At 40.0% G+C, this 19611-nt stretch overlaps 1 protein-coding gene across 4 annotated transcripts in view; it reads left to right on the top strand.

Annotated features, from left to right (window-relative positions):
- FBLN2 (fibulin 2) overlaps nucleotides 1-18948 on the top strand; it is a 220854-nt gene extending 201906 nt beyond the window's left edge. For all 4 annotated transcript variants that reach the window (XM_074198367.1, XM_074198369.1, XM_074198366.1 and 1 more), the window contains 8 exons: nucleotides 1164-1301; nucleotides 3596-3739; nucleotides 4497-4625; nucleotides 6340-6465; nucleotides 7691-7807; nucleotides 10259-10387; nucleotides 13199-13322; nucleotides 14908-18948. In XM_074198367.1, the coding sequence (XP_074054468.1) occupies nucleotides 1164-1301; nucleotides 3596-3739; nucleotides 4497-4625; nucleotides 6340-6465; nucleotides 7691-7807; nucleotides 10259-10387; nucleotides 13199-13322; nucleotides 14908-15265 (1265 nt within the window). In that variant the 3' untranslated portion in view covers nucleotides 15266-18948. The remainder of the gene's footprint in view (nucleotides 1-1163; nucleotides 1302-3595; nucleotides 3740-4496; nucleotides 4626-6339; nucleotides 6466-7690; nucleotides 7808-10258; nucleotides 10388-13198; nucleotides 13323-14907) is intronic.
- The last annotated feature ends 663 nt before the right edge of the window (nucleotides 18949-19611 follow it).

Raw genomic sequence — 19611 nt, 5'->3', positions numbered from 1 at the left:
GAGTTAAAGCCCAGTTTCATTTGTACCAAGGAGTAAGAGTTGAGCCTCCAGTGGAGTTTGCCATTCATTGCTCATGGCAGTGACGCTGAGCCCTTTGAAGGCCATACCATTGCTACACAAGTTCTGGCATTGCTACCAACCTGGAGGAACTTTGAGAGGGAGCATAGCATAGGGAATAGAGTTAAAGACTGGGAGTCTTGAAGACCTGGGTTCAAATCCAGCCTCAGATAGTTACTAGCTATATGACTTTGGGCAAATCCCTTAATATCTCTTAGCTTAGGTCCACATCTGCAAAAAGAATGGGTTGGACTAGTTGCAATTAAGCTCTAGACTGATCTGCCAATGAGCACAAATAAAGTAAATAAAATCCAACACTCTATAGTCACAGACTCTCCAAAACCATCTACTAAAACCTAAGGGGGGGGGGTGACATCTGGATCAGTTCAGTTCATTTCTATTCAGTGGAGCAAAGTATCAGTACTCTGCAAGGTGCTGTCCTAAGCACAGGAGATACAAAGTTTGGATGCACTTATGGTTCATATTCTTAAATCACCCACCCCCATCCCAATGTAAGCTCTCTGAAAGCAGGGACTATTTTATTCTTGTTTTCTCCTTCCTGGTATCTTAAAAAGTACCTGACTCATGGCAGGCAGGCACTTAATAAATGATTGTTGAATTGATTGACTCAAGGAACTAACATGCTCCTTGAAGGCATTTCAACTAATAATGCCAATAACAAAATGACAAGTCTTTGCAATACTGAAGAGTTCAAATCCTTTTTTCACTGAAAAAGCAGATATGGTGCCTGGTGAATGAGTACTAGACAGGATAACAGGAGACCTGGGATCCAGACCAAACTCTGACCGGCTTTTTGATTTAGAGCAGGACATTCACTTATCCTCTCTGGGTCTCAGTTTACCCTCTTGTAAAATGAGAGTAGTGGAGAGACTATGATCTCTGAGCTATTTTCTAAAGCTTCCATTCTGTAGGGCCTTACTCCATAAAAGTTGTTCCATGAGGTGCTTACTCAAATCCTGGCTTTAGCATTTGTCTCAAAGCCCTTCTGTTGCCCTTGGCTCTTTCTCTTCATTCCTCATTAGTGGTGCTGGCAAGGCAGCATTAGAGGACTGAGCACCTATGTGCTTCCTGTCTGTTGTTCACAGATATCGATGAGTGTGCCCAGGGGACCCACAGCTGCAAAGTCAATTTTGTGTGTCAGAACACCCAGGGTTCTTTCTACTGTGAATCCAAACAGCGCTGCATGGATGGGTTTCTACAAGACCCAGAGGGCAACTGTGTGGGTAAGTATAAGTCTCCTGGCCCCATTCCAGCAGTTTCGGCCAGGGCATCCAGCCCTATTAACATCCATCCTTGGACTCTGAACCTGTTCAGCTTTCAGAAACACAGTAAAATGGCAAACTGGCACCCACTTCCAATATTTCAACATTTCACAACTAAACACTTTCCATAGACCCATCAGAGGTGGTATGGTGTAGTGAAAAGAAAATTGAACTTGAGACTAGAAGATTTTGATGTAAGTCCTGACTCTTATTATTTGTGAGATATTGGGGAAATCATTTGACTCCTGTGAGCTCTCAATTTCCTATTTGTAAAATGAGAACAATTGCTTCCCTGTCTACCTCACTAAGATAGGATTGTAAGGATCAGAGAAAAGGTATGTCTCAGAGTTGTGGAAAAAGTATTTGCTGGGATTTAATTTAAAAGAGTTCGTTTAGTGGTATATTGGAAAAAAAGCATTGACCATTGAGTTAACAGACCTGGGTTCAAATTTTCCCTCTGACATTTACTACCTATATGATCTTGGAAAAATCCAAGACCTCAGTTTCCTCAATTCTAAAAAGAGGCATTGGATAGTTACATACATCTAAATCTGTGATCCTATAACTTTATAATCTGGGTTTAAGTCCAGGTTGTACTCCTTACTGACTGTCGCTTCTCTTCCTTGAGACTCAATTTCCATATGTTTAAAATGAGGGTTATGATACTTATAGCACTGACCTCAAAGGTTCAGTGTGATGCAATTAATTTGTAAACCTAAAACCCTGTGTAAATATGAATTAATTTAGCTCTAGGTCTATCAATCTTCTATGAGTTTTCAAAGGAATATGGAAAAGTCATCTAGTATTACTGTTGCTCTCTTCTTCTGGTTCAAATCCTTTCCTTCTACCAAACATTTTTTACCTTTCTGCTACCCCCTGGATGTCTGTGCATTCACAGGGGCCTCTTACCCAATTCTGGCCTCTCAGAAAATATACCAGGATCCAGAAATTTTCCTCCCAGCACACCACCATATAAAAATTCTCCTTCCTATGTCCCATCCCAGTAAAGGCCTTACTCTTGTTTTTCCTAACTTATAATAATAAAAACCCAGTCATATGCTAAGATTACACTTCATTTTTCCTGGGTATACATGCAAATTTTAACATGGGCTTTTCATATTACTCCTTAGAAGGATCTCTAATAAAAAGAATTCCAGGTCCTGTGACTCCTATGCCTATACTTTGCCACTTGAAGGAAAATTTGGAAGAAATATCAAAGTGATTCTAACCCACCGAGAGGCACAGTTTAAAACACTCATCAAAGAGCTGGTTCACATTTTATAATGCAGCAAAATTTCAAATGCCCCTGGTAGTAGCTATGTCACTTATAGACAAAGTGACAAAACTTGAAAGAACCCTAGATAGGGAGTCAGGAGAGATTTGATTTCTAGTCCCAGTTAGTCACATATTGGTTGTATGACCTTGGGTCACTTCTCCTCTCTGATCCTCAATTTGTTCATCGGTGAAATTAGAGTATTTCTCTAAAACAGGGATTCTTCACTTTTTTTGTATATGGACTCCTTTGGTACTCTAAGGAAGCCTATGGATCCCTTCTCAGAATAGTGTTTTTAATGACCATGAAGTGAAATACATAGGATTACAAAAAAAAATTATTATTGAAATATAGACTGAAGACTAGAAAACTCATCATGGATAATCTAACAGTGGACCTTAGAATTACTTAATTTTAAAATAGTGAGGAGTATAATTGATATTTCTAGATCTCTAAATCTGTAATGTGATATAAAAATATTTAGGATTTCTACTGGTGATAAATTTATGAGTATTAATAACACCACTGTGGTTTGTTGCCTATATTCCAAGGAAATGCTAAATTTTAATTAGAATTCAGTGAAAATAAAGATGTAATTTTTTCCCATCCAAGTTCATAAACCCCCCCAAAAAGGTCAATAGACCCCAGCTTAAGAACTCCTACTCTGAACAATTTCTAGTATTTTCCAGCTCTGCTGTTCTATATTGTGAAGTCCCTCTAGCTCAGTATTTTATGTTCCAAGTCCTTCCCAGCTCTGACATTTTGTTCCCTTTCAGCTCTAATTTGTCTTCTAACATCCCTTCCAACTCTAATATTTTGTCCTAAGGTCCCATAAAACTCTGAAATTTAATTTTAAGGTTCCTTCTATGTCTGGCATTCTACGAGATTAAGATTTGTGGGATCCAAGCAAAACAACCAGCAAAGAAGCTGAGCAAGATCATCATAAAAACTGATACAAAATACTCTGATTTTTCTTTTTCAGACATTAATGAATGCACTTCTCTTCCTGAGCCATGCAAGCCTGGATTCAATTGTATCAACACTGTTGGGTCCTACACTTGTCAGAGGAACCAACTTCTGTGTACCCGGGGATACCATTCTAGCGAGGATGGGTCCAAGTGTGTGGGTAAGAAGCAGCCTTAGAGGGGCAGCTAGGTGGTGCAGAGAATAGAACTCCTCCTGGAGCCAGGAGGTCCTGAGTTCAAATCCAGTCTCAGACACTTAATAATTCCCTAGCTGTGACCTTGGGAAAGTCACTTAACCCCATTGCCTTGAAAAAAAGAAAAAGAAAAGAAGCAACCCTGGGCACTTGCTCACCTACCTGTGGACAGCAAGCATAGGAAGAGGAGAATTTTTGCCTATGTCACATTTGGGAGATATATCAGGGAATGATATCATACATACCAAACTTAACAATTCTAGTATTGATATTCTATGATTGTGACTATGAAGAATGCAATTTGTGCTATTTTTCTATGATGTTGGCAATAAAATTGGGAATCCTGCAGTATAGGAAAAGAGGCAGTGTGATGTAGTGAAGAAGCACTGAACAGGGAGACAAGAAACTGAGGTTTAACTGGCAAACTGAAAGGGAAATTGTGAGCAAGTTGCTTGCTTTCTTAAGTCTCTCCTTTCTTGTCTGTAAAATGGAAGGTTCACACAAGCTAACCACTAAGATTCCTTTTGCCCTGAATTGAGTCTGAGTGTCTCTTCCACTCCAAACCATCAACTGGCCATGAAACTGGCCCAGATTAAGTAGGTGAGGGAAAGAAAGGGCAAGTATTTGAATATCTGCTCCTTAATTTGATCTGAACAAAAGCAAGTGATCCTCTCTTGATTGGTGTTGGCTGCCTCTAACCCATCCCATGGGGTTTCTTTTCTAGATGTTGATGAATGTGAGACAGGTGTCCACCGCTGTGGTGAGGGACAAGTGTGCCACAATCTTCCTGGGACTTACCGCTGTGACTGCAAGATGGGTTACCAATATGATGCTTTCAGCAGATCATGTGTTGGTATGTGAGATTCCAGAGAATCACCTCCCTCCTTGCTCATACCTATTCTTTTTTTGAAAGATTTTATTTATTTTGAACTTTACAATTTTCCCCCCAATTCTGCTTCCCTTCCCCACCCCCACAGAAGGCAGTTTGTAGTCTTTACATTGTTTCCATGAATACCTATTCTTCTGTGGAGACATGGAATTCTCTTACTATATGATGGATGATGGGACAGTGCCAGGCTCCCTCAAAAAAATGGTGCAATTATTGTGGCTCTAGAGGAAAGAGCACTGAATTAGGTTTAATCTTGTACTAGTTATTACTACTCAATGTTACTAGGAATATTAGGTAAATCTTTTCTTTCTGGGTCTCAGTTTCTCTATCTGTAAAGTGAGAGGACTGGATTATACACTATAAAACTTGACTTCTAACTCCAAAAGCCATCAGTTTAATCTTGAAAATGATTCCATTTGCCAAAACTCACTATCTGCACTCAGGAATGGTTAAGAAATCAATTCACTAGGAGCATCTAGGTGGTACAGTGGATAGAGCCCCAGCCCTGGAGACAGGAGTACCTGAGTTCAAATCTAGCCTCAGACACTTATTTACCTAGCTGTGAGACCTTGGGCAAGCCATTTAACCCCATTGCTTTAAAACAAAATCAATTCACCAAACTTTATCCTTTCCAGATCTACAGAATAAAAAAAGCAGCATGGAGAAAGCATTGAACAGTGCCTTTGCAGATATGTTAGCTCTTTTGAGAACATAAGATTTGAAGTAAATAGAGACATGTGCTGAAATCTCTTCCAACCCCCCATTTCTATTTTTTTTTTAGATTTTTTTTCAAGGCAAATGGGGTTAAGTGGCTTGCCCAAGGCCACACAGCTAGGTAATGATTAAGTGTCTGAGAGCAGATTTGAACTCAGGAACTCCTGACTCCAAGGCCAGTGCTCTATACACCTAGCCGCCCCTTATCTATTTCTAGATAAGAAAACTGAGGCTCTGACAAAGGAAGTGAATTCACAGCTAGTAAGGAATAGAACTATTAATCTAATCAAAATCTTTCTTAGATTCAGTCAGTGTTCCTTCTACTGTGCTCTACATTTCTCAGACTCTCCATCTCTCCATTTCTATCTCTCTTCATCTCCATCTCTGTCTCTCTGTCTCTTTCTCTCCTGTTCCTTCTCTCTCCACTCAACTTTCCATCTCTGTATTATCTATCTATCCAACCATCTCTATTTCTAGCCCTTTCTCCTATCTCTATCTATCCATCCTTCATTTATCCATCCACTCTTTCCTCTATCCATCCATCCATCTTCCTAGCTATATATCTATTCCATCTATCCATCCATCCATCCATCCATCCATCCATTCATCCATCCATCCATCCAAACATCCATCCAAACATCCCTCTATCTTCCTAGCTATCTATCTCACAGGCTTGACATAGTCAATGAAGAGTCAAACTTGAAGTCAGGAAGACCTGGATTCAGGCTCTTATCAGTTGTATGAACTAGGCAAGCCAGACCTTCTCAGAACTTTATAAATTGCAGAGAAATTACCAGCTTACACAGGCAAAATGAGTATCCTCTTCCAGAAGTTCCTTCTACCTATGACACTATGGCTCCAATCCCTAATCCTATTCCTAGCTTCCCATCTGTTCTCACCCTCTCTCTCTTGTGCCTTGCCAGTCTCACTGAGTCGCCATGTTTTCCCTTGCCTTGGCCTATAGATGTAAATGAGTGTTGGAGCTATCCAGGACGCCTGTGCCAGCAAGCCTGTGAAAACACCCCAGGCTCCTACCGCTGCTCCTGCTCCTCTGGCTTCCAGTTGGCTTTTGATGGGAAGCATTGTGAAGGTACCTATTAGCCTCTTGTTTCTTCCTCTGCTCTTTGTGCACCCCTGGCCAAATGATGTGAGGAGTCAACAAATTACTAAGATGTGCCAAGCCCAGACAATACAAAGAAAGACAAAAGCAGTCCCTTCCATAAAGGCGTTCACATCCAAAGGAGATCGACTTACCGTTAGTATTGATAATAATTATGATGATGATAAAGATCTACTTATTTTCCCTGAGAAATAAAGTTAAAGCCAAGCCTGTCCCTGTGTTGACAGAGTGGAGAGGAAAAAGGATAGAACTTGGTATTTCAGATATTGGTTCTTTCTGATTTCTTCATCTTTTCCAGGCAGCCTAGTGCTATGAGACTGGATAAAACCCAAAGCCCCCCTTCTCTGTTGCCGGGTTCAGTCAACATTTGGAACATAGACCATTTGTACACAAAGGGAGAGATTGCCCCATATTAACTGAGCTCTTTACAACATAGATTCCAGGACTAAAACAAAGCCTTGGCCCTCAGCCCTCTTATACAATGAAGTTCACTTGATAGAATGAAACTTCAGGACAATGCAAGCATTGGACTCGTGGTTTAGAATATAGTGGAAAGAACACTGATCTGGTGTCTTGGCTTGGTCACTAAAAAGCTAAGTGACCTGGGATAGGTGGTTCCTCTCAGCCTCAGTTTCCTTCTGTAGAATGAAGGGGGTGAATGTGATGGGTTTAAAAGAACATTGGTCAAGTTCTGAGTCTCAACTCTGATGTACTGGGCCAGTAACTTCCCCCTTTTGAGTCATAAGACTTCTCATCCATAAAATGGGTTTAATAATATTTGGACTGCTCTCTTCACCAGGTAAATAAAGTTTGTAAATCTTAAAGCCAATAAAAATGTGTATTGTTATTAATAGTTGGTTTTCCCTTCCTACTGTGAAAACCAGTGTTTATTGTCATAGTTGCATTGGCTTAGAAACATGTCAGTCAATCAATAAGCTTTTATTAATTGACACTTACTACATGTCAGCTAAGTACCTACTAAGTACCTACAATGGAAAATCAAAAGACAATACCTGGTCTCAAGGCATTTCCAATCTAATGGAGGAAATAACAAACAAAATGGTGCTGACAAGCTATCTAGAACAGGTTAAATAGGAAGGGGGGTGAAAAACAGCCCTAGGATTTGATTTCCCTTTGCTGAATCTGTAACCTATTGGTAAAGGCTGTCATTTGCTCCCCCCCCCCCCCACTGCAGATGTGAATGAGTGTGAGAACAACCCTTGCAGCCAGGAGTGTGCCAATGTCTATGGCTCCTACCAGTGCTACTGCCGGCAAGGCTACCAATTGGCTGAGGATGGGCATTCATGCAAAGGTGGGTCATGTGTGGAAGGAGACAGTGGGATAGTGCACTAGGTAGGGTCACTTATCTTTAGGGTCCCTTCCCCTTTCTTTGCCTTTGTTTCCCCTTTTATCACTTTCCTCATGTACCACAGGGTTGGGGAAGGGAGAGCAAGCTAAAAATGGTTTTTACACTTCTAAATACAATAAAACTTTATTTAAAAATGCAAAAAACATTCTTACTTCTCAGGTCCATCAAAAACACAGCCATAGGTTATGGATTTTTGCTCTAAACCCTTGATCTAAATTTGCCAAGTAATTCGAAGAACCCTAGTCTTAGAGTTACCTAGTCTGCAAAGTGTCGTATCTGCAATTTTTAAAACTTGTTTATGTATTATGTTTTTTTCTCTCTAATGTTTTTTTCTTTCTGTTTAGATTTGATTCTACTTTCACAACATGATTAAGATGGATCTATGTTTAGTATAATTGCACACATAGAGCCTATATTAGATTGCTTTCTGTTGGGAAGAGGGGAGAGAAGGAAGTGAGGGAGAAAAAATGTAAAATTCAAGACCTTGCAAAAAAAATGGTGAATTACCTAGACTGTGTTCAGATCCTGACTCTGGTTTTCATTAAGGGGATGATCTTTGACAAATCACTATAGGTCTTTGAGCCTAGTTTCTCCATCTGAAAAATGGATGAAGTACAGAAGTTGGTACAGATTGACTATAGTTCTCATAGAGAACTCATAGAGGGGAGTGGCTAGGTGGCACAGTGAATAGAGCACCAGCCTTGGAGTCAGGAGTACCTGGGTTCAAATCCGACCTCAGACACTTAATAATTACCTAGCCATTTGGCCTTGGGCAAGCTACTTAACCCCATTGCCTTGAAAAAAAAGAAAACTCATAGAATAAGAAGAGTCATGTGGAACATCCTCTTCCTTACTCATCCACATATGCACACAGAGTTGTCCCTTCTATTTTATAAAAATATTGGAAAGATGAAGTAAGATTGAAAAGTAAAGAGTGGGGCAGCTAGGTGACACAGTGGATAGAGCACCGGTCCTGGACCTGAGTTCAAATCCAGCCTCAGACACTTAATAATTATCTAGCTGTGTGATCTTGGACAAGTCACTTAACCCTACTGCCTTGCAGGAACAAAAAAAAAGAGAAGAAAAGTAAAGCAGTAAGACCAAAGACTAGAAGAAAAGTAAAGCAGTTAGGTGGTATAATAGCGAAAGTGCTAGGGGACTTGAGATCAAATTTAGTTTCAGATACTTACTAGCTTAAGGACCCAGGGCAAATCACTTAATCCTCTTTGAATGAGTTTCCTCAGCTATAAAATCAGCTGGAGAAAGAAATGGCAAACCATTCTAGAATGACATAGCAGATATGAACTGCACCCAAATAATGTGTCAGAAATAACTGAAAATAACTGAACAACAACAAAAAGGCCAGATTGGAATTCTAGAGTCCTAGGTTTCAGTTCTGTCCCTACATGTTACTAGCAGAAAAATCAAAGATAAATTTATTGTTCTCTCTGAACTGTATTTTCCTTTTCTGTCAAATATATATGTACATTTATATGTATATGTATGTGTATGTGTATATGTATATATATGTATATGTATATGTATGTATATGTGTATATGTATATGTATATAAACAGGATCTGGGAAGATAAATTTCTTATATAAAATATATACAAAGACAATACAAAATTTTTGGAAAGGAACATCACTTAAACCCTCCTGTGGTCCATGTTTTCAAGTTTTTGCTAGACAACTAGCTAGTCTTATAATCTAAGTCTAACTAAAGTATTCTTGGCTACTCGTGGTTGATTGTATTTCTGTATCAGGTTTTTAGCCTTATGGGAAGAAATATTTCACCTCCCCTGAAAGGAATGAATCTTTAATGGTGGAATTTTAGACACCAGGACCAGGGAATGGGAAAATGGTAACCATATCAGATTTCAAACAGTTCACTATTACTGGTGGCTGCCTAATCTCAGTGACATCATATATAGAGTGCTGGACTTGGATTCAGAACTGAGTTCAAATCTAGCCTTAGATACTCACTAACTATGTGATATTGAGCAACTCATTTAACCTTTGACTGCCATAGTTTTCTCATCTATAAAATGGAGATAATAGTAGTACCTTTCTCCAAGGGTATTTGTGAAGATTGTATGAGATAATATTTCTAAAGAATCTTGCAAATTTTAAAGTACTATACAAATATTGGTTATTATTAATAATTACAAATTATTAAAATAAGCAATAAAATAATGATGGTAATGTTAATGATGATAATGATATTGATATTGATTAACTGATTGTGGTTTTAGGCATTGGGCTGTGAGAAGTACAGAATGGCATAATGGCATGGGATGTTATTGTGTTTTCCTGAGAGTAGCAAGAGGTGAATAATGCTACAGGTACCTCCTCGAGCTCCCTGCTGAATGTAGCTCTCGATCTTTTCCTCAGATATTGATGAATGCACCCAAAGTGCTGGTATCCTCTGTACCTTCCGTTGTGTCAATGTTCCTGGCAGTTATCAATGTGCCTGCCCTGAGCAGGGCTACACCATGATGGCCAATGGCCGGACTTGCAGAGGTGAGTAAGAAGCTGGCCTACTTCTCTTTCCAGGGAAAGGAGATGGAGATCCCTGGAAGATCTTAGAATTGTTGTGAACAAAGGTAGTTTTCTACTTGTCTTTCCTCTGTGCCAGTCATTGCTGGGAAATGAGAAGAAAGAGGTAGAGACTTGCTTCTTTTTTCCTGCTCTGGGACCTAAATCTTGCTTATTGAAGAATGGCAAAGGGGATGATATAGGTGTCAATCAATATAGAAAGTCCTATTCTGCAGAATCTGTGGATTCTGACTCTTCTAGGCTTAAATCTCTTTTTGAAGGGCCTATCTCAAGGGATCTCAGAAGGTTGTCATCTCCAAATGGTCTGGGTAGCATCAATGCCATCCACTTATGGACTTCCCAGAGGGAAATTCCAAGCATCCGGTTTGAGTTTATTGTGAACACCACTGGATTTAGGTCCCAATAGATCAGGGTCTCTTCATGAGTGGAATTATTATGTCTTCTATCAAAGTCTTCATAATCTAGCTGATGGATGTCTTCCCTGAGTTTTCTGAAGACCAGGAGAACATATCCGGGGCTCAGATTCATAGTTAAGGAAAGACAGGTCCAAGTTTGACTCCTCATTTGGTACGCTCAATAATGTGATAGACACAGAAAGTACCAAGCCCCTGAAGGAACAGAGATCTAGGGAAAAAGTTGTATTTAAGGGCAGAGCAAGTCATTAAACTTCTCAATTCCAATTTTCTTTGGGGAATGAAGAGATGAGTCTCAATGACTTCCAAGTCTCCTTCCAGCTTGCACTTCCACACACGTCAGAAGAGAAAGAAAAGTCTAGTTGTAATTTTCTCATCTCACTATGGCTGCCATCACCCCCTACGCTCCCTCTTCTTCTGCTAGGAAGCTCATCAAGGTGTGCAGGCTTTCAATCCCTCTGAAAAGCTGTCACTTTTGACCTTGACTTCATGGGAGATGCAGTGGAAGTCTGTCAGGAATGCTGGTAGACTGAGTCTAGAAGCTCATCACTATTGGCAGCATCCCTTTCCATACCAACTCAGAAGAAAGGGACACTCCCTGTGGGCTTTTATAAAACTCTGGGGAAAGGCTGACACAGTCATTTCTCCAACTGGGCCCTGCCCTATCCATGCCCTCATCTCTTCATCCTTCCCTTTATGTCACTAAATAGCATTTCCAGAGAAATGAGCTCTTTCTTTCCAAGAACTCATTTCTTCCTGCTATTCCTATTCCACCTGAGATTATAATAACTCTGGAATGGGAGGGTAGGGGGAGGGTCACAATTAGCCCTTTTGGGCTCAGAACCCAGAACTTTCTACTTGCCAAGGATTGATAATGGAATTGACCCACTGCAATGAGTGGAGCAGAGAGCCAGTGTGGCAACAGCTATTCTAATGTGAGCCCTTTGTCGTGCTCTTAGGGCAGGGTTTCACAAGTCATGCAAGGGTGGCCTCTAATACGAAGCATGGTTTAAGAGGAAAGAAATCTGATTAGGTCTGGGCATCCAAAGGATTGAGTTCAAATCCTGAATCCTGCCCAAACACCTTGTGATCACATAACAAGTAAATGTAAGAGGCAGGATTAGTTCTCCTGCCCCCCGGAATTGCTGGATCAGTTAATGGGTGTGTAATACCCTTTGGTGCTCAAGTGAGCATCATAATTCAGCAATTCTTGTTCAAGCAACAATCTGAGGATAAGCCTGTCACTATATAGAACTAATAAAATAGACATTTGTTCTATGGACCCTTCTATCTGACCCTTTAGAAGGCTGTGATATAGGATAACAGTTCAGACTTCACAGATATGGATAGATGGACCAACCAATTGACTATATTTGACTGGCCATAACAGTTGTCTCACAAAGATTGACTGATGTGCATGATGGCTGTTTCACATTGGACTGGAGGCTGGATCCCAGACTGAACAGTGAAGTCTTACAAAAAGTTTTTGTACTAAGTAGATCATTGCATCCTTAACTCTAGGAATAACAGGAAAGGTTGGTGTGGCCTGATGATGGTCAGTGTGTGTTTAAATTTATGCTACTCAATTGAAATTCAATTGCCAGTCTAACTGTCTGATGGCTATCTACAACTTGCAAATCATTCATAAAATCCATCTGCTAAATTCTTGGTTTTTCTACCTTTGTCAATGGTGTGTAAGAGGTCTCTTTATGGGTGATGCTGAAGAGTCTTGCCATCTGCTTCCAAGGCCAAGAACACTAAATTTCTATGTGATACCATGATGATGGTGTTTATCCTTCATTCTCAAAGAAGACCTGACATCAGGGAGGTGATGCTGTGACCAGCACATGAATTGAATTTGAGTGAGGGGTGAGGGGGACCGTGCTAAATCACCAACCTCACTTTCTCCTCCAGAGCTACTCTGAGAACAATGCCCAGATATGAATCAGGATGACTGGAGATGATAGCAAATATTGTGATAGAATAGAGTCAGAAACCGTTCATTTTGAAGTGGCCTCTAACAAATACTTGGAATAATGGGCAAAACCCCTTCCCCTCAAAGTTCTCTGGGAAACTCCCTCAGATTATTCTTTTAAAAGAATGAATGGTCAATCTGCATTGGTGGGGGGGGGGTTAATGAAAATCTCAGCTCTGATCAATAATAAGGGTGGAGAAAATTACAGAATAACATTTTGATTTATTTGTCCCACCCCCAAAATTAGTGTGTGTGTCTACTCATGTGTAATTATTTTTTCTGGTCACTGCCCATGTTTGGATCTAGTCACCATTTATAGCTCTGAACTTTCAGGTGTTCTTAATTCTCTTGGCCCATCAATCTCCTTCTCTTTGTGTTTTCTGACAGACTTGGATGAATGTACTCTTGGTACTCACAATTGCTCGGCGGCTGAGACTTGTTACAACATCCAGGGTAGTTTCCGATGCCTGCTATTTGAGTGTCCACCGAATTATAGAAAAGTCTCGGACATGTAAGTGTCTTACCCTCCTCCAGGGAGACTTGGAAACATGCCTTCTCTCTCCATTTGGAGGAATTCAAAGATCATTCTCTGATCCAAGACAAAGCTATTTAATCAGGCTGGCCACTCCTCTCTAGACATTGCTTTAAACAATCACTGTACAACAATGTCCCCTTTCTAGAGTGTTTTTCCCATAACTACCATGGGAGATGGAGCAATTTTAAAAAAGTGACTAATGATGAGTTTTCCCTTGGCATAGGACAGGGCCTCATTCTCTAAAGAGAAAGTCTATGGCTTTCTTCCCTTTCAAAATTGCCAAGGAATACACTCCTATGGAATTCGGTCCCTACCTGGGCCTTCATCACGCCTTTTCCCACTGACAACATTGAGTCCTATTTGGGTATTGGCAGGGATGCTATGAGACCAGAAGTCACAAGCTGATTGGTCAAGGACCAGGGGGTGGGGGAGCCTGGAAGATGAAAGTTCGATGGAGTTGGGAAGGGAGGGATGGGAAAAAACTGATTGCCACATACTGCTAAAGTCTCCCCTGGAAGTTGGGACAACGATTGTAATAAAAAAGTAATGTGAGATAATAACAATAGCTGGCATCGATGTAGGGTTTAAAGATTTGCCAAACATTCTACTGGTATGAACTCATCTGACCATTAAACCAACTCTGTGAGGCAGGTACTAGGATTTTCATTATCATTTTATGATGAAAAACTGATATTCAAGGAAATGAGAGCTAGAGGTGGCATCAAGGTACTTGCGTGCTCCCTTCACTAGCTATCACTTCTCTTTTTAGCTTCACATTCTTCATCTTTAAAATGAGCAGAATGATACACCACCAGCAATAATAATAGTAATAATAATAATGATGATGAATAGCTAGCGTTTATCTTATACTTACTATTTGCTAGGCACCGCTAAGGGCATTACCAGTATTAGTTCATTTACTTCTCACCTCACAACAATCCTGCAAGGTAGGTATTGTCATTAACCCCATTTTGCAGATGAAGAAATTGAGGCAAAGGTTAAGTGACTTGCCCAGGGTTACACAGTTTCATTGTCGTTATTTCCAACTCTTTCGACCCCATATGAGATTTTCTTGGTAAAGATACTGGGATGGTTTGCCATTCCCTTCTCTAGCACAATTTTAAGGAGAGGAAATTAAAGCAAATGGAGTTAAGTGACTTGCCTAGGGTGACACAGCTAGTAAGTGTCTAAGGTTGGATTTGAACTCAGATCTCCCTGACTCCAGACCCTGAATTCTATCCATTGCACCACCTAACTGTCCCTACCTACCTCCCAAGGTGATTAAGGGACAAGTCTTCTAGAAATAAGACACTGTTTCACAGTGAAAAGAACACTAATTCAAGGCCATCTGGTTTCAAATCCTGGTTCTGATATGTCTTTAGACGAATAATTTAACCTCTCTGGGGCTCAGTGTTTTCAGCTAGAAAATGGGAGAAATATAAACTAGATGACTTCTCAGCTCTAGATCCCTGATTTAGAATGGTGAAATTTATACTGGCATTGGCATTGTCATCACTCTCCTCTTCCCGTTTTTCTCTATTTCCCACTCTGTCATTTGTAGGAGATGTGAACGAACCAGCTGCTTCAACTTCTTAGATTGCCAGAGCACCCCAGTGAGAATCACCTACTACCAACTCAACTTCCAAACCAACATCGTGGTACCTGCTCACATCTTTCGCATTGGCCCCTCCCCAGCCTATACTGGTGACAACATCATCTTGACCATCATAAAGGGAAATGAAGAAAATTATTTTAGTGCCCAGAAGCTAAATCCCTACACAGGGGTCGTCTACATTCAAAGACCAGTCAAGGAACCTCAAGACTTCCTTCTAGACGTTGAGATGAAACTCTGGCGCCAGGGAGCCTACACCACTTTCTTGGCCAAAATCTACATCTTCATCACAGCCCATGCTTTCTGAGGCAGGCAGGGGTGGACTTTGGGACTAGCCATGCTCTGCTCTTTAATCATTCTACCAAAGCCTAATTAGTCCTGGGGAAGTGGCTTTCGCTGTATCTGGCACCTCTATTATTTTTCTATTGTTGCTCGAAACAGTATTATTATTATTATTTTGTAAATTAACTTAATTTTTACCTACTTGTTTCTTCTCTAATGTGTTGTTTTCCCCTTGAAGTTGTGCTAGAGGAAAAGTCTGTATTTATGAAGTTCTGTTCTTCAGTAACATCATTAGCAGAGAAAGTGAAAGAACAGAAGTTGATAGCTAAGCACATCATTTATAGGCAAACTGGAGTGTGGCCAAAAGAGGGTTGTAAGGGTAGTATGAGAGACATCTTACTAATTTGTATGAGGAACTATAGAAGGACCTGGAGGATATTTTAACCTAGAAAAAAGAAGGCTTGGGACATTTTTTTTTAACAAGGGTTGCCATGAGGGAAGGGGGGCAGCTATTCTTCATCCCTAGTTGGGGAACTGGGACCAATGAGTACAAATTACAAGATGGCAGCTTTCAACTCAGCCTGAGAAAGAACTCCCTAATGCCTGGTGTCATCCAAAAATGGAATGGGCGACTTGGTGAGGCAGTGAGTTCCCTGTCACTATAACTGTTCAAATGTATATGAAATTATTAATTTGCTGTGAATGTTACAATAGAATTTTGTGCCTTTAGAAGGGGATTGGATTAGTTGACTTTTCACTTCTCCCTATCATCCATGTCTCCAGAGTGAAAGAAATAGCTTATTAAATGAATTTTGATTCTATTTATAATCTAATTTCCAAACTAAATTGTTATTTAAATGAGCCTTGATTGCACACTTAGTTTTGAATTTGACAAGTATATTTTATTTTCACAAATCCTCCATTTTATACCAAGGAGCCAGATTTTTTTTCAACACTTGAATGTTCTAGCTCCTCTGGTCAAGTCCTTAAAGCTTCATTTAAATGAATGAATAGCTTTGATAACAGCAATGTAAACAGAAGCAAAAGTCATGAATTTTCTAAGTGCTCTATTATAGACATTGGCACACAAGACAGAATCCATTATTGGTCCAGTCCAATAAGACTGTATTAAGCACCCACTATGAACCAGATAAAAGAATGACACTAGGATTAAAAGATTAAAAAAAATACTCAGGGTCTTTACAATCTGATGCCATTTATGACCAAAAGAATCAGGATTTGCATATCTAAATTCAGGCAGTATATCCAAAGTAAATGACCAGCTTCAACCTCTCCTCCTCTGGGTAGGTTTTCCTAGGACCCTGATCCTGGGGGAAGGTTCATGTGTTTATTATAACCTGTGTTGTTGGGGGTTTTTTTTGACAAGGCAATGGGGTTAAGTGACTTGCCCAAGGTCACGTATAGGTGATTATTAAGTGTCTGAGGCTGGATTTGAACTCAGGTACTCCTGACTCCAATGTCAGCACTCTATCCACTGCACCACCTAGCTGCCCTCTAAATCTGTATTTTTTTAAGATGTTGAGCCTTGATGCTTGAGAACATAAGGATTCCAAGTCTGTCCCCACTGTCACTAGAACTTATCACCTTAAGCCCATCACCCAGACAGGTGTTCAGCCCCAGAGTAACAGCATGTCCAATTGTATTGCCCTACCTGGCTAAGGTAGCATGGTTCCATCACTAAATATAATAGAAAATCAGAGAGGTGAGGATCATCTCCAGCAAAGCTCTGGAAGATGAAGGAGAAGAGAGAAAAAAGATGAGGATGATGTGATAGAAATTGAAATCATTGCTAGGGGATATTTTGACTTCAAACAAGATAAGTGAGAATTATTTATAAGTTTGATAGATGTGTAACATGCTTTTACATACATACCTTTATAGACCACTATATATGTTAGTGTATGTTCCTATATATATTAATAGAAGATTAGACTTATTCTCCATGTCTTCAGGGAATAGAACAAGACCACTAGGGGAAGTTGGAAGGAGGCAGCCATCAGATCAATATAACAACATGAAACAATGTGTTTTATACAATTCAACATTTATTAAGCATATACTTTATGTAGAATCATAGGCTCATAGACTTGGAGCTGTATGGGACCTTAGAGGCCATCTAGGGAGCCCTCACCCTCCTCATTTGACAAAGAAGGAGCTAAAATCCACAGCAGGGAGTCAACATTTCACAGAAGACATGAAGACCTGGGTTCATATCCTGCCTCTGACTATGTGACTAGGGGCAAATGACAGCAACTCTCTGAGTTCAAGACAAGTTGCCAGTTACTGACCTGCTTCAATCTACCAATGAATAAGCATTTATTAAGTTCCTATTATGTGGCAGGCATGTTTTAAGCAGTGGGGATAAAAAGAAAGGCCTTCAAGAAACTTAATAATTCTCATGGGAGGAAACAATGTCTACTTAAATAGGCATCAACAAAACACATAAAAAAATCCAATGTGTAACTATGAGGCACCTGCAAATATACATACAAGCAAATAGTCTAAATAGATGGGTACCTGTAAGATACATACAAGAAAACAATGTATAAATAGAAGGGTACCTATAAGACATACAAGAAAGCAATGTGTAAATAGTTAGGTACAAAGACAGATGCTTCCACAATGGGAATCCCCCATACTGATGAAATCTGAGATTGAGATAAAAACAAATAAACTAGGCACAGGAGCTACAAAGACAAGAAACAGTTCTTTGTGTTCAATGAACATTTTCCAGGAAACATTTTCAATGAATGTTTATTAGCTACTAGTAGGAGTAGAGCACTGTGAGAGGTGGAGGGGAGTTATAAAGCATGGACAAGTCACCATTCCTGCCCTCACAGAACTTAGTCTATTAGAAGAATTAAACATCAACACCAGTAGCTATCAGATGCAATACTATGTCATTCATGCACTAGAGAGGTGGAAAACTAATGTCAGAATAGCATTCTTATAGAATTCTTACGAAAAATAAAGTTCACTGCCTTGGGGACTTTTCCATCATAGGAGGCCTTCAAACAGAGGCTGAGATCTTTCGGGTCAGGGATATTACAGAGAGGCATTGCGTAGAGTCAGGACTAGAGATATCTTCCAACTTTCTGTGTGTTTATAGAAACACGATCTACCTCTGTGCGCATAAATACCTATATACTTGAAACTATGCCTCTACACATTTAAATTCAGTAAACATTGAGTGACTAGGATACACATATGCATATATCATAGAGTAGAGTCAGAGGATAATCGGAATTAGCTGGAAAAGTCCTTAGGGCTCCAATCCTCTTCCCAGAAAAGGAAGCTGAGGGTCAGAGAAACAAGTGACTTGACTAAGGGCACACAAGTAGTAGATCTGAGATCTGAAATCAGGTCTTCTAACTCCAAATTATGTATGGATACATAGACACAAGTACATACATTCATAACCTGCACCTGGATATAAACATATACATTACCATAGTATGATGAATAGGGTTAGAAGACTAATAGAATGCTATAGTAGACAGGACGTCAGGCAGGTAGAATCAGAATCAGAAAGACCTGGGTTAAGACCCTCCTGGAATGCTTACTGACCATTGCTTGCCTTCATTGAACTCATTCCCTCACCCGTAAAGTGAGGGGTTTAAAGCAATAACCTTTTCCCCCCTTTCTGTTCTGAATTTATGATTCTATGAAAAGTCATTGAAGTAAAAAGGGAGGAGTATTATCTGTGGTATCTCCCCACAAAGCTGAAGTAATCCTTTAGTGAGATAATGCATTGAAATCACTCTAAAGCATTTCAGACTAGACTGATACCTTTACTGGTGATAGAATAGCTCAGCTGAAAGACTGGACCTCTAGTTCTTGAGAATAAACTTGGCAATTAAAGCTGAAGACTTATTTCCTGTCGATTATCCTTCTAGAAAGGAACTCAAAGACCATCTAGTCTTACCCTTTGATTTTTTAATTGAGGAAACTGAAATCCAGGAAACGACTTGCCCAAGATTACAAAGGTGGTAAAAGTAGCAGGGCCTCAGGACACAACTCCCTTTAAATGATTTCATGGTCTCAGTACTCCTTGCCTCCCAAACTGAATTTCTCTGATTCTATATGAAAAGAGAAGGGAATCAGGTCTGGGAAAGAAGATGAGGAGACAAGCCTCAAAATTGTTTGTGGCTTCTGTTCCAGGCCTATCTCCCACAGGTTTCCTCATTCTGCTCAGTGTTCTCCATGGTAGGCCTAGGGAAGAGGAGCTCTATTATTAAACAGCAAAGCAATCTGGAGGTCAGATTCATTCTAACTGTCTTAAAGGGTACCAGAAGGCAATGTGATAGTCTGTGTCTCATCAGTTCTCCTACAAGATCTGGATATGAGTGG

This window comes from Macrotis lagotis, chromosome 8, assembly GCF_037893015.1.
Source record: "Macrotis lagotis isolate mMagLag1 chromosome 8, bilby.v1.9.chrom.fasta, whole genome shotgun sequence".
Classification (NCBI taxonomy): Eukaryota; Metazoa; Chordata; class Mammalia; order Peramelemorphia; family Peramelidae; genus Macrotis; species Macrotis lagotis.
Note: the sequence above shows the minus strand (reverse complement) of the source record. Positions and strands in the feature narration are given on the sequence as shown.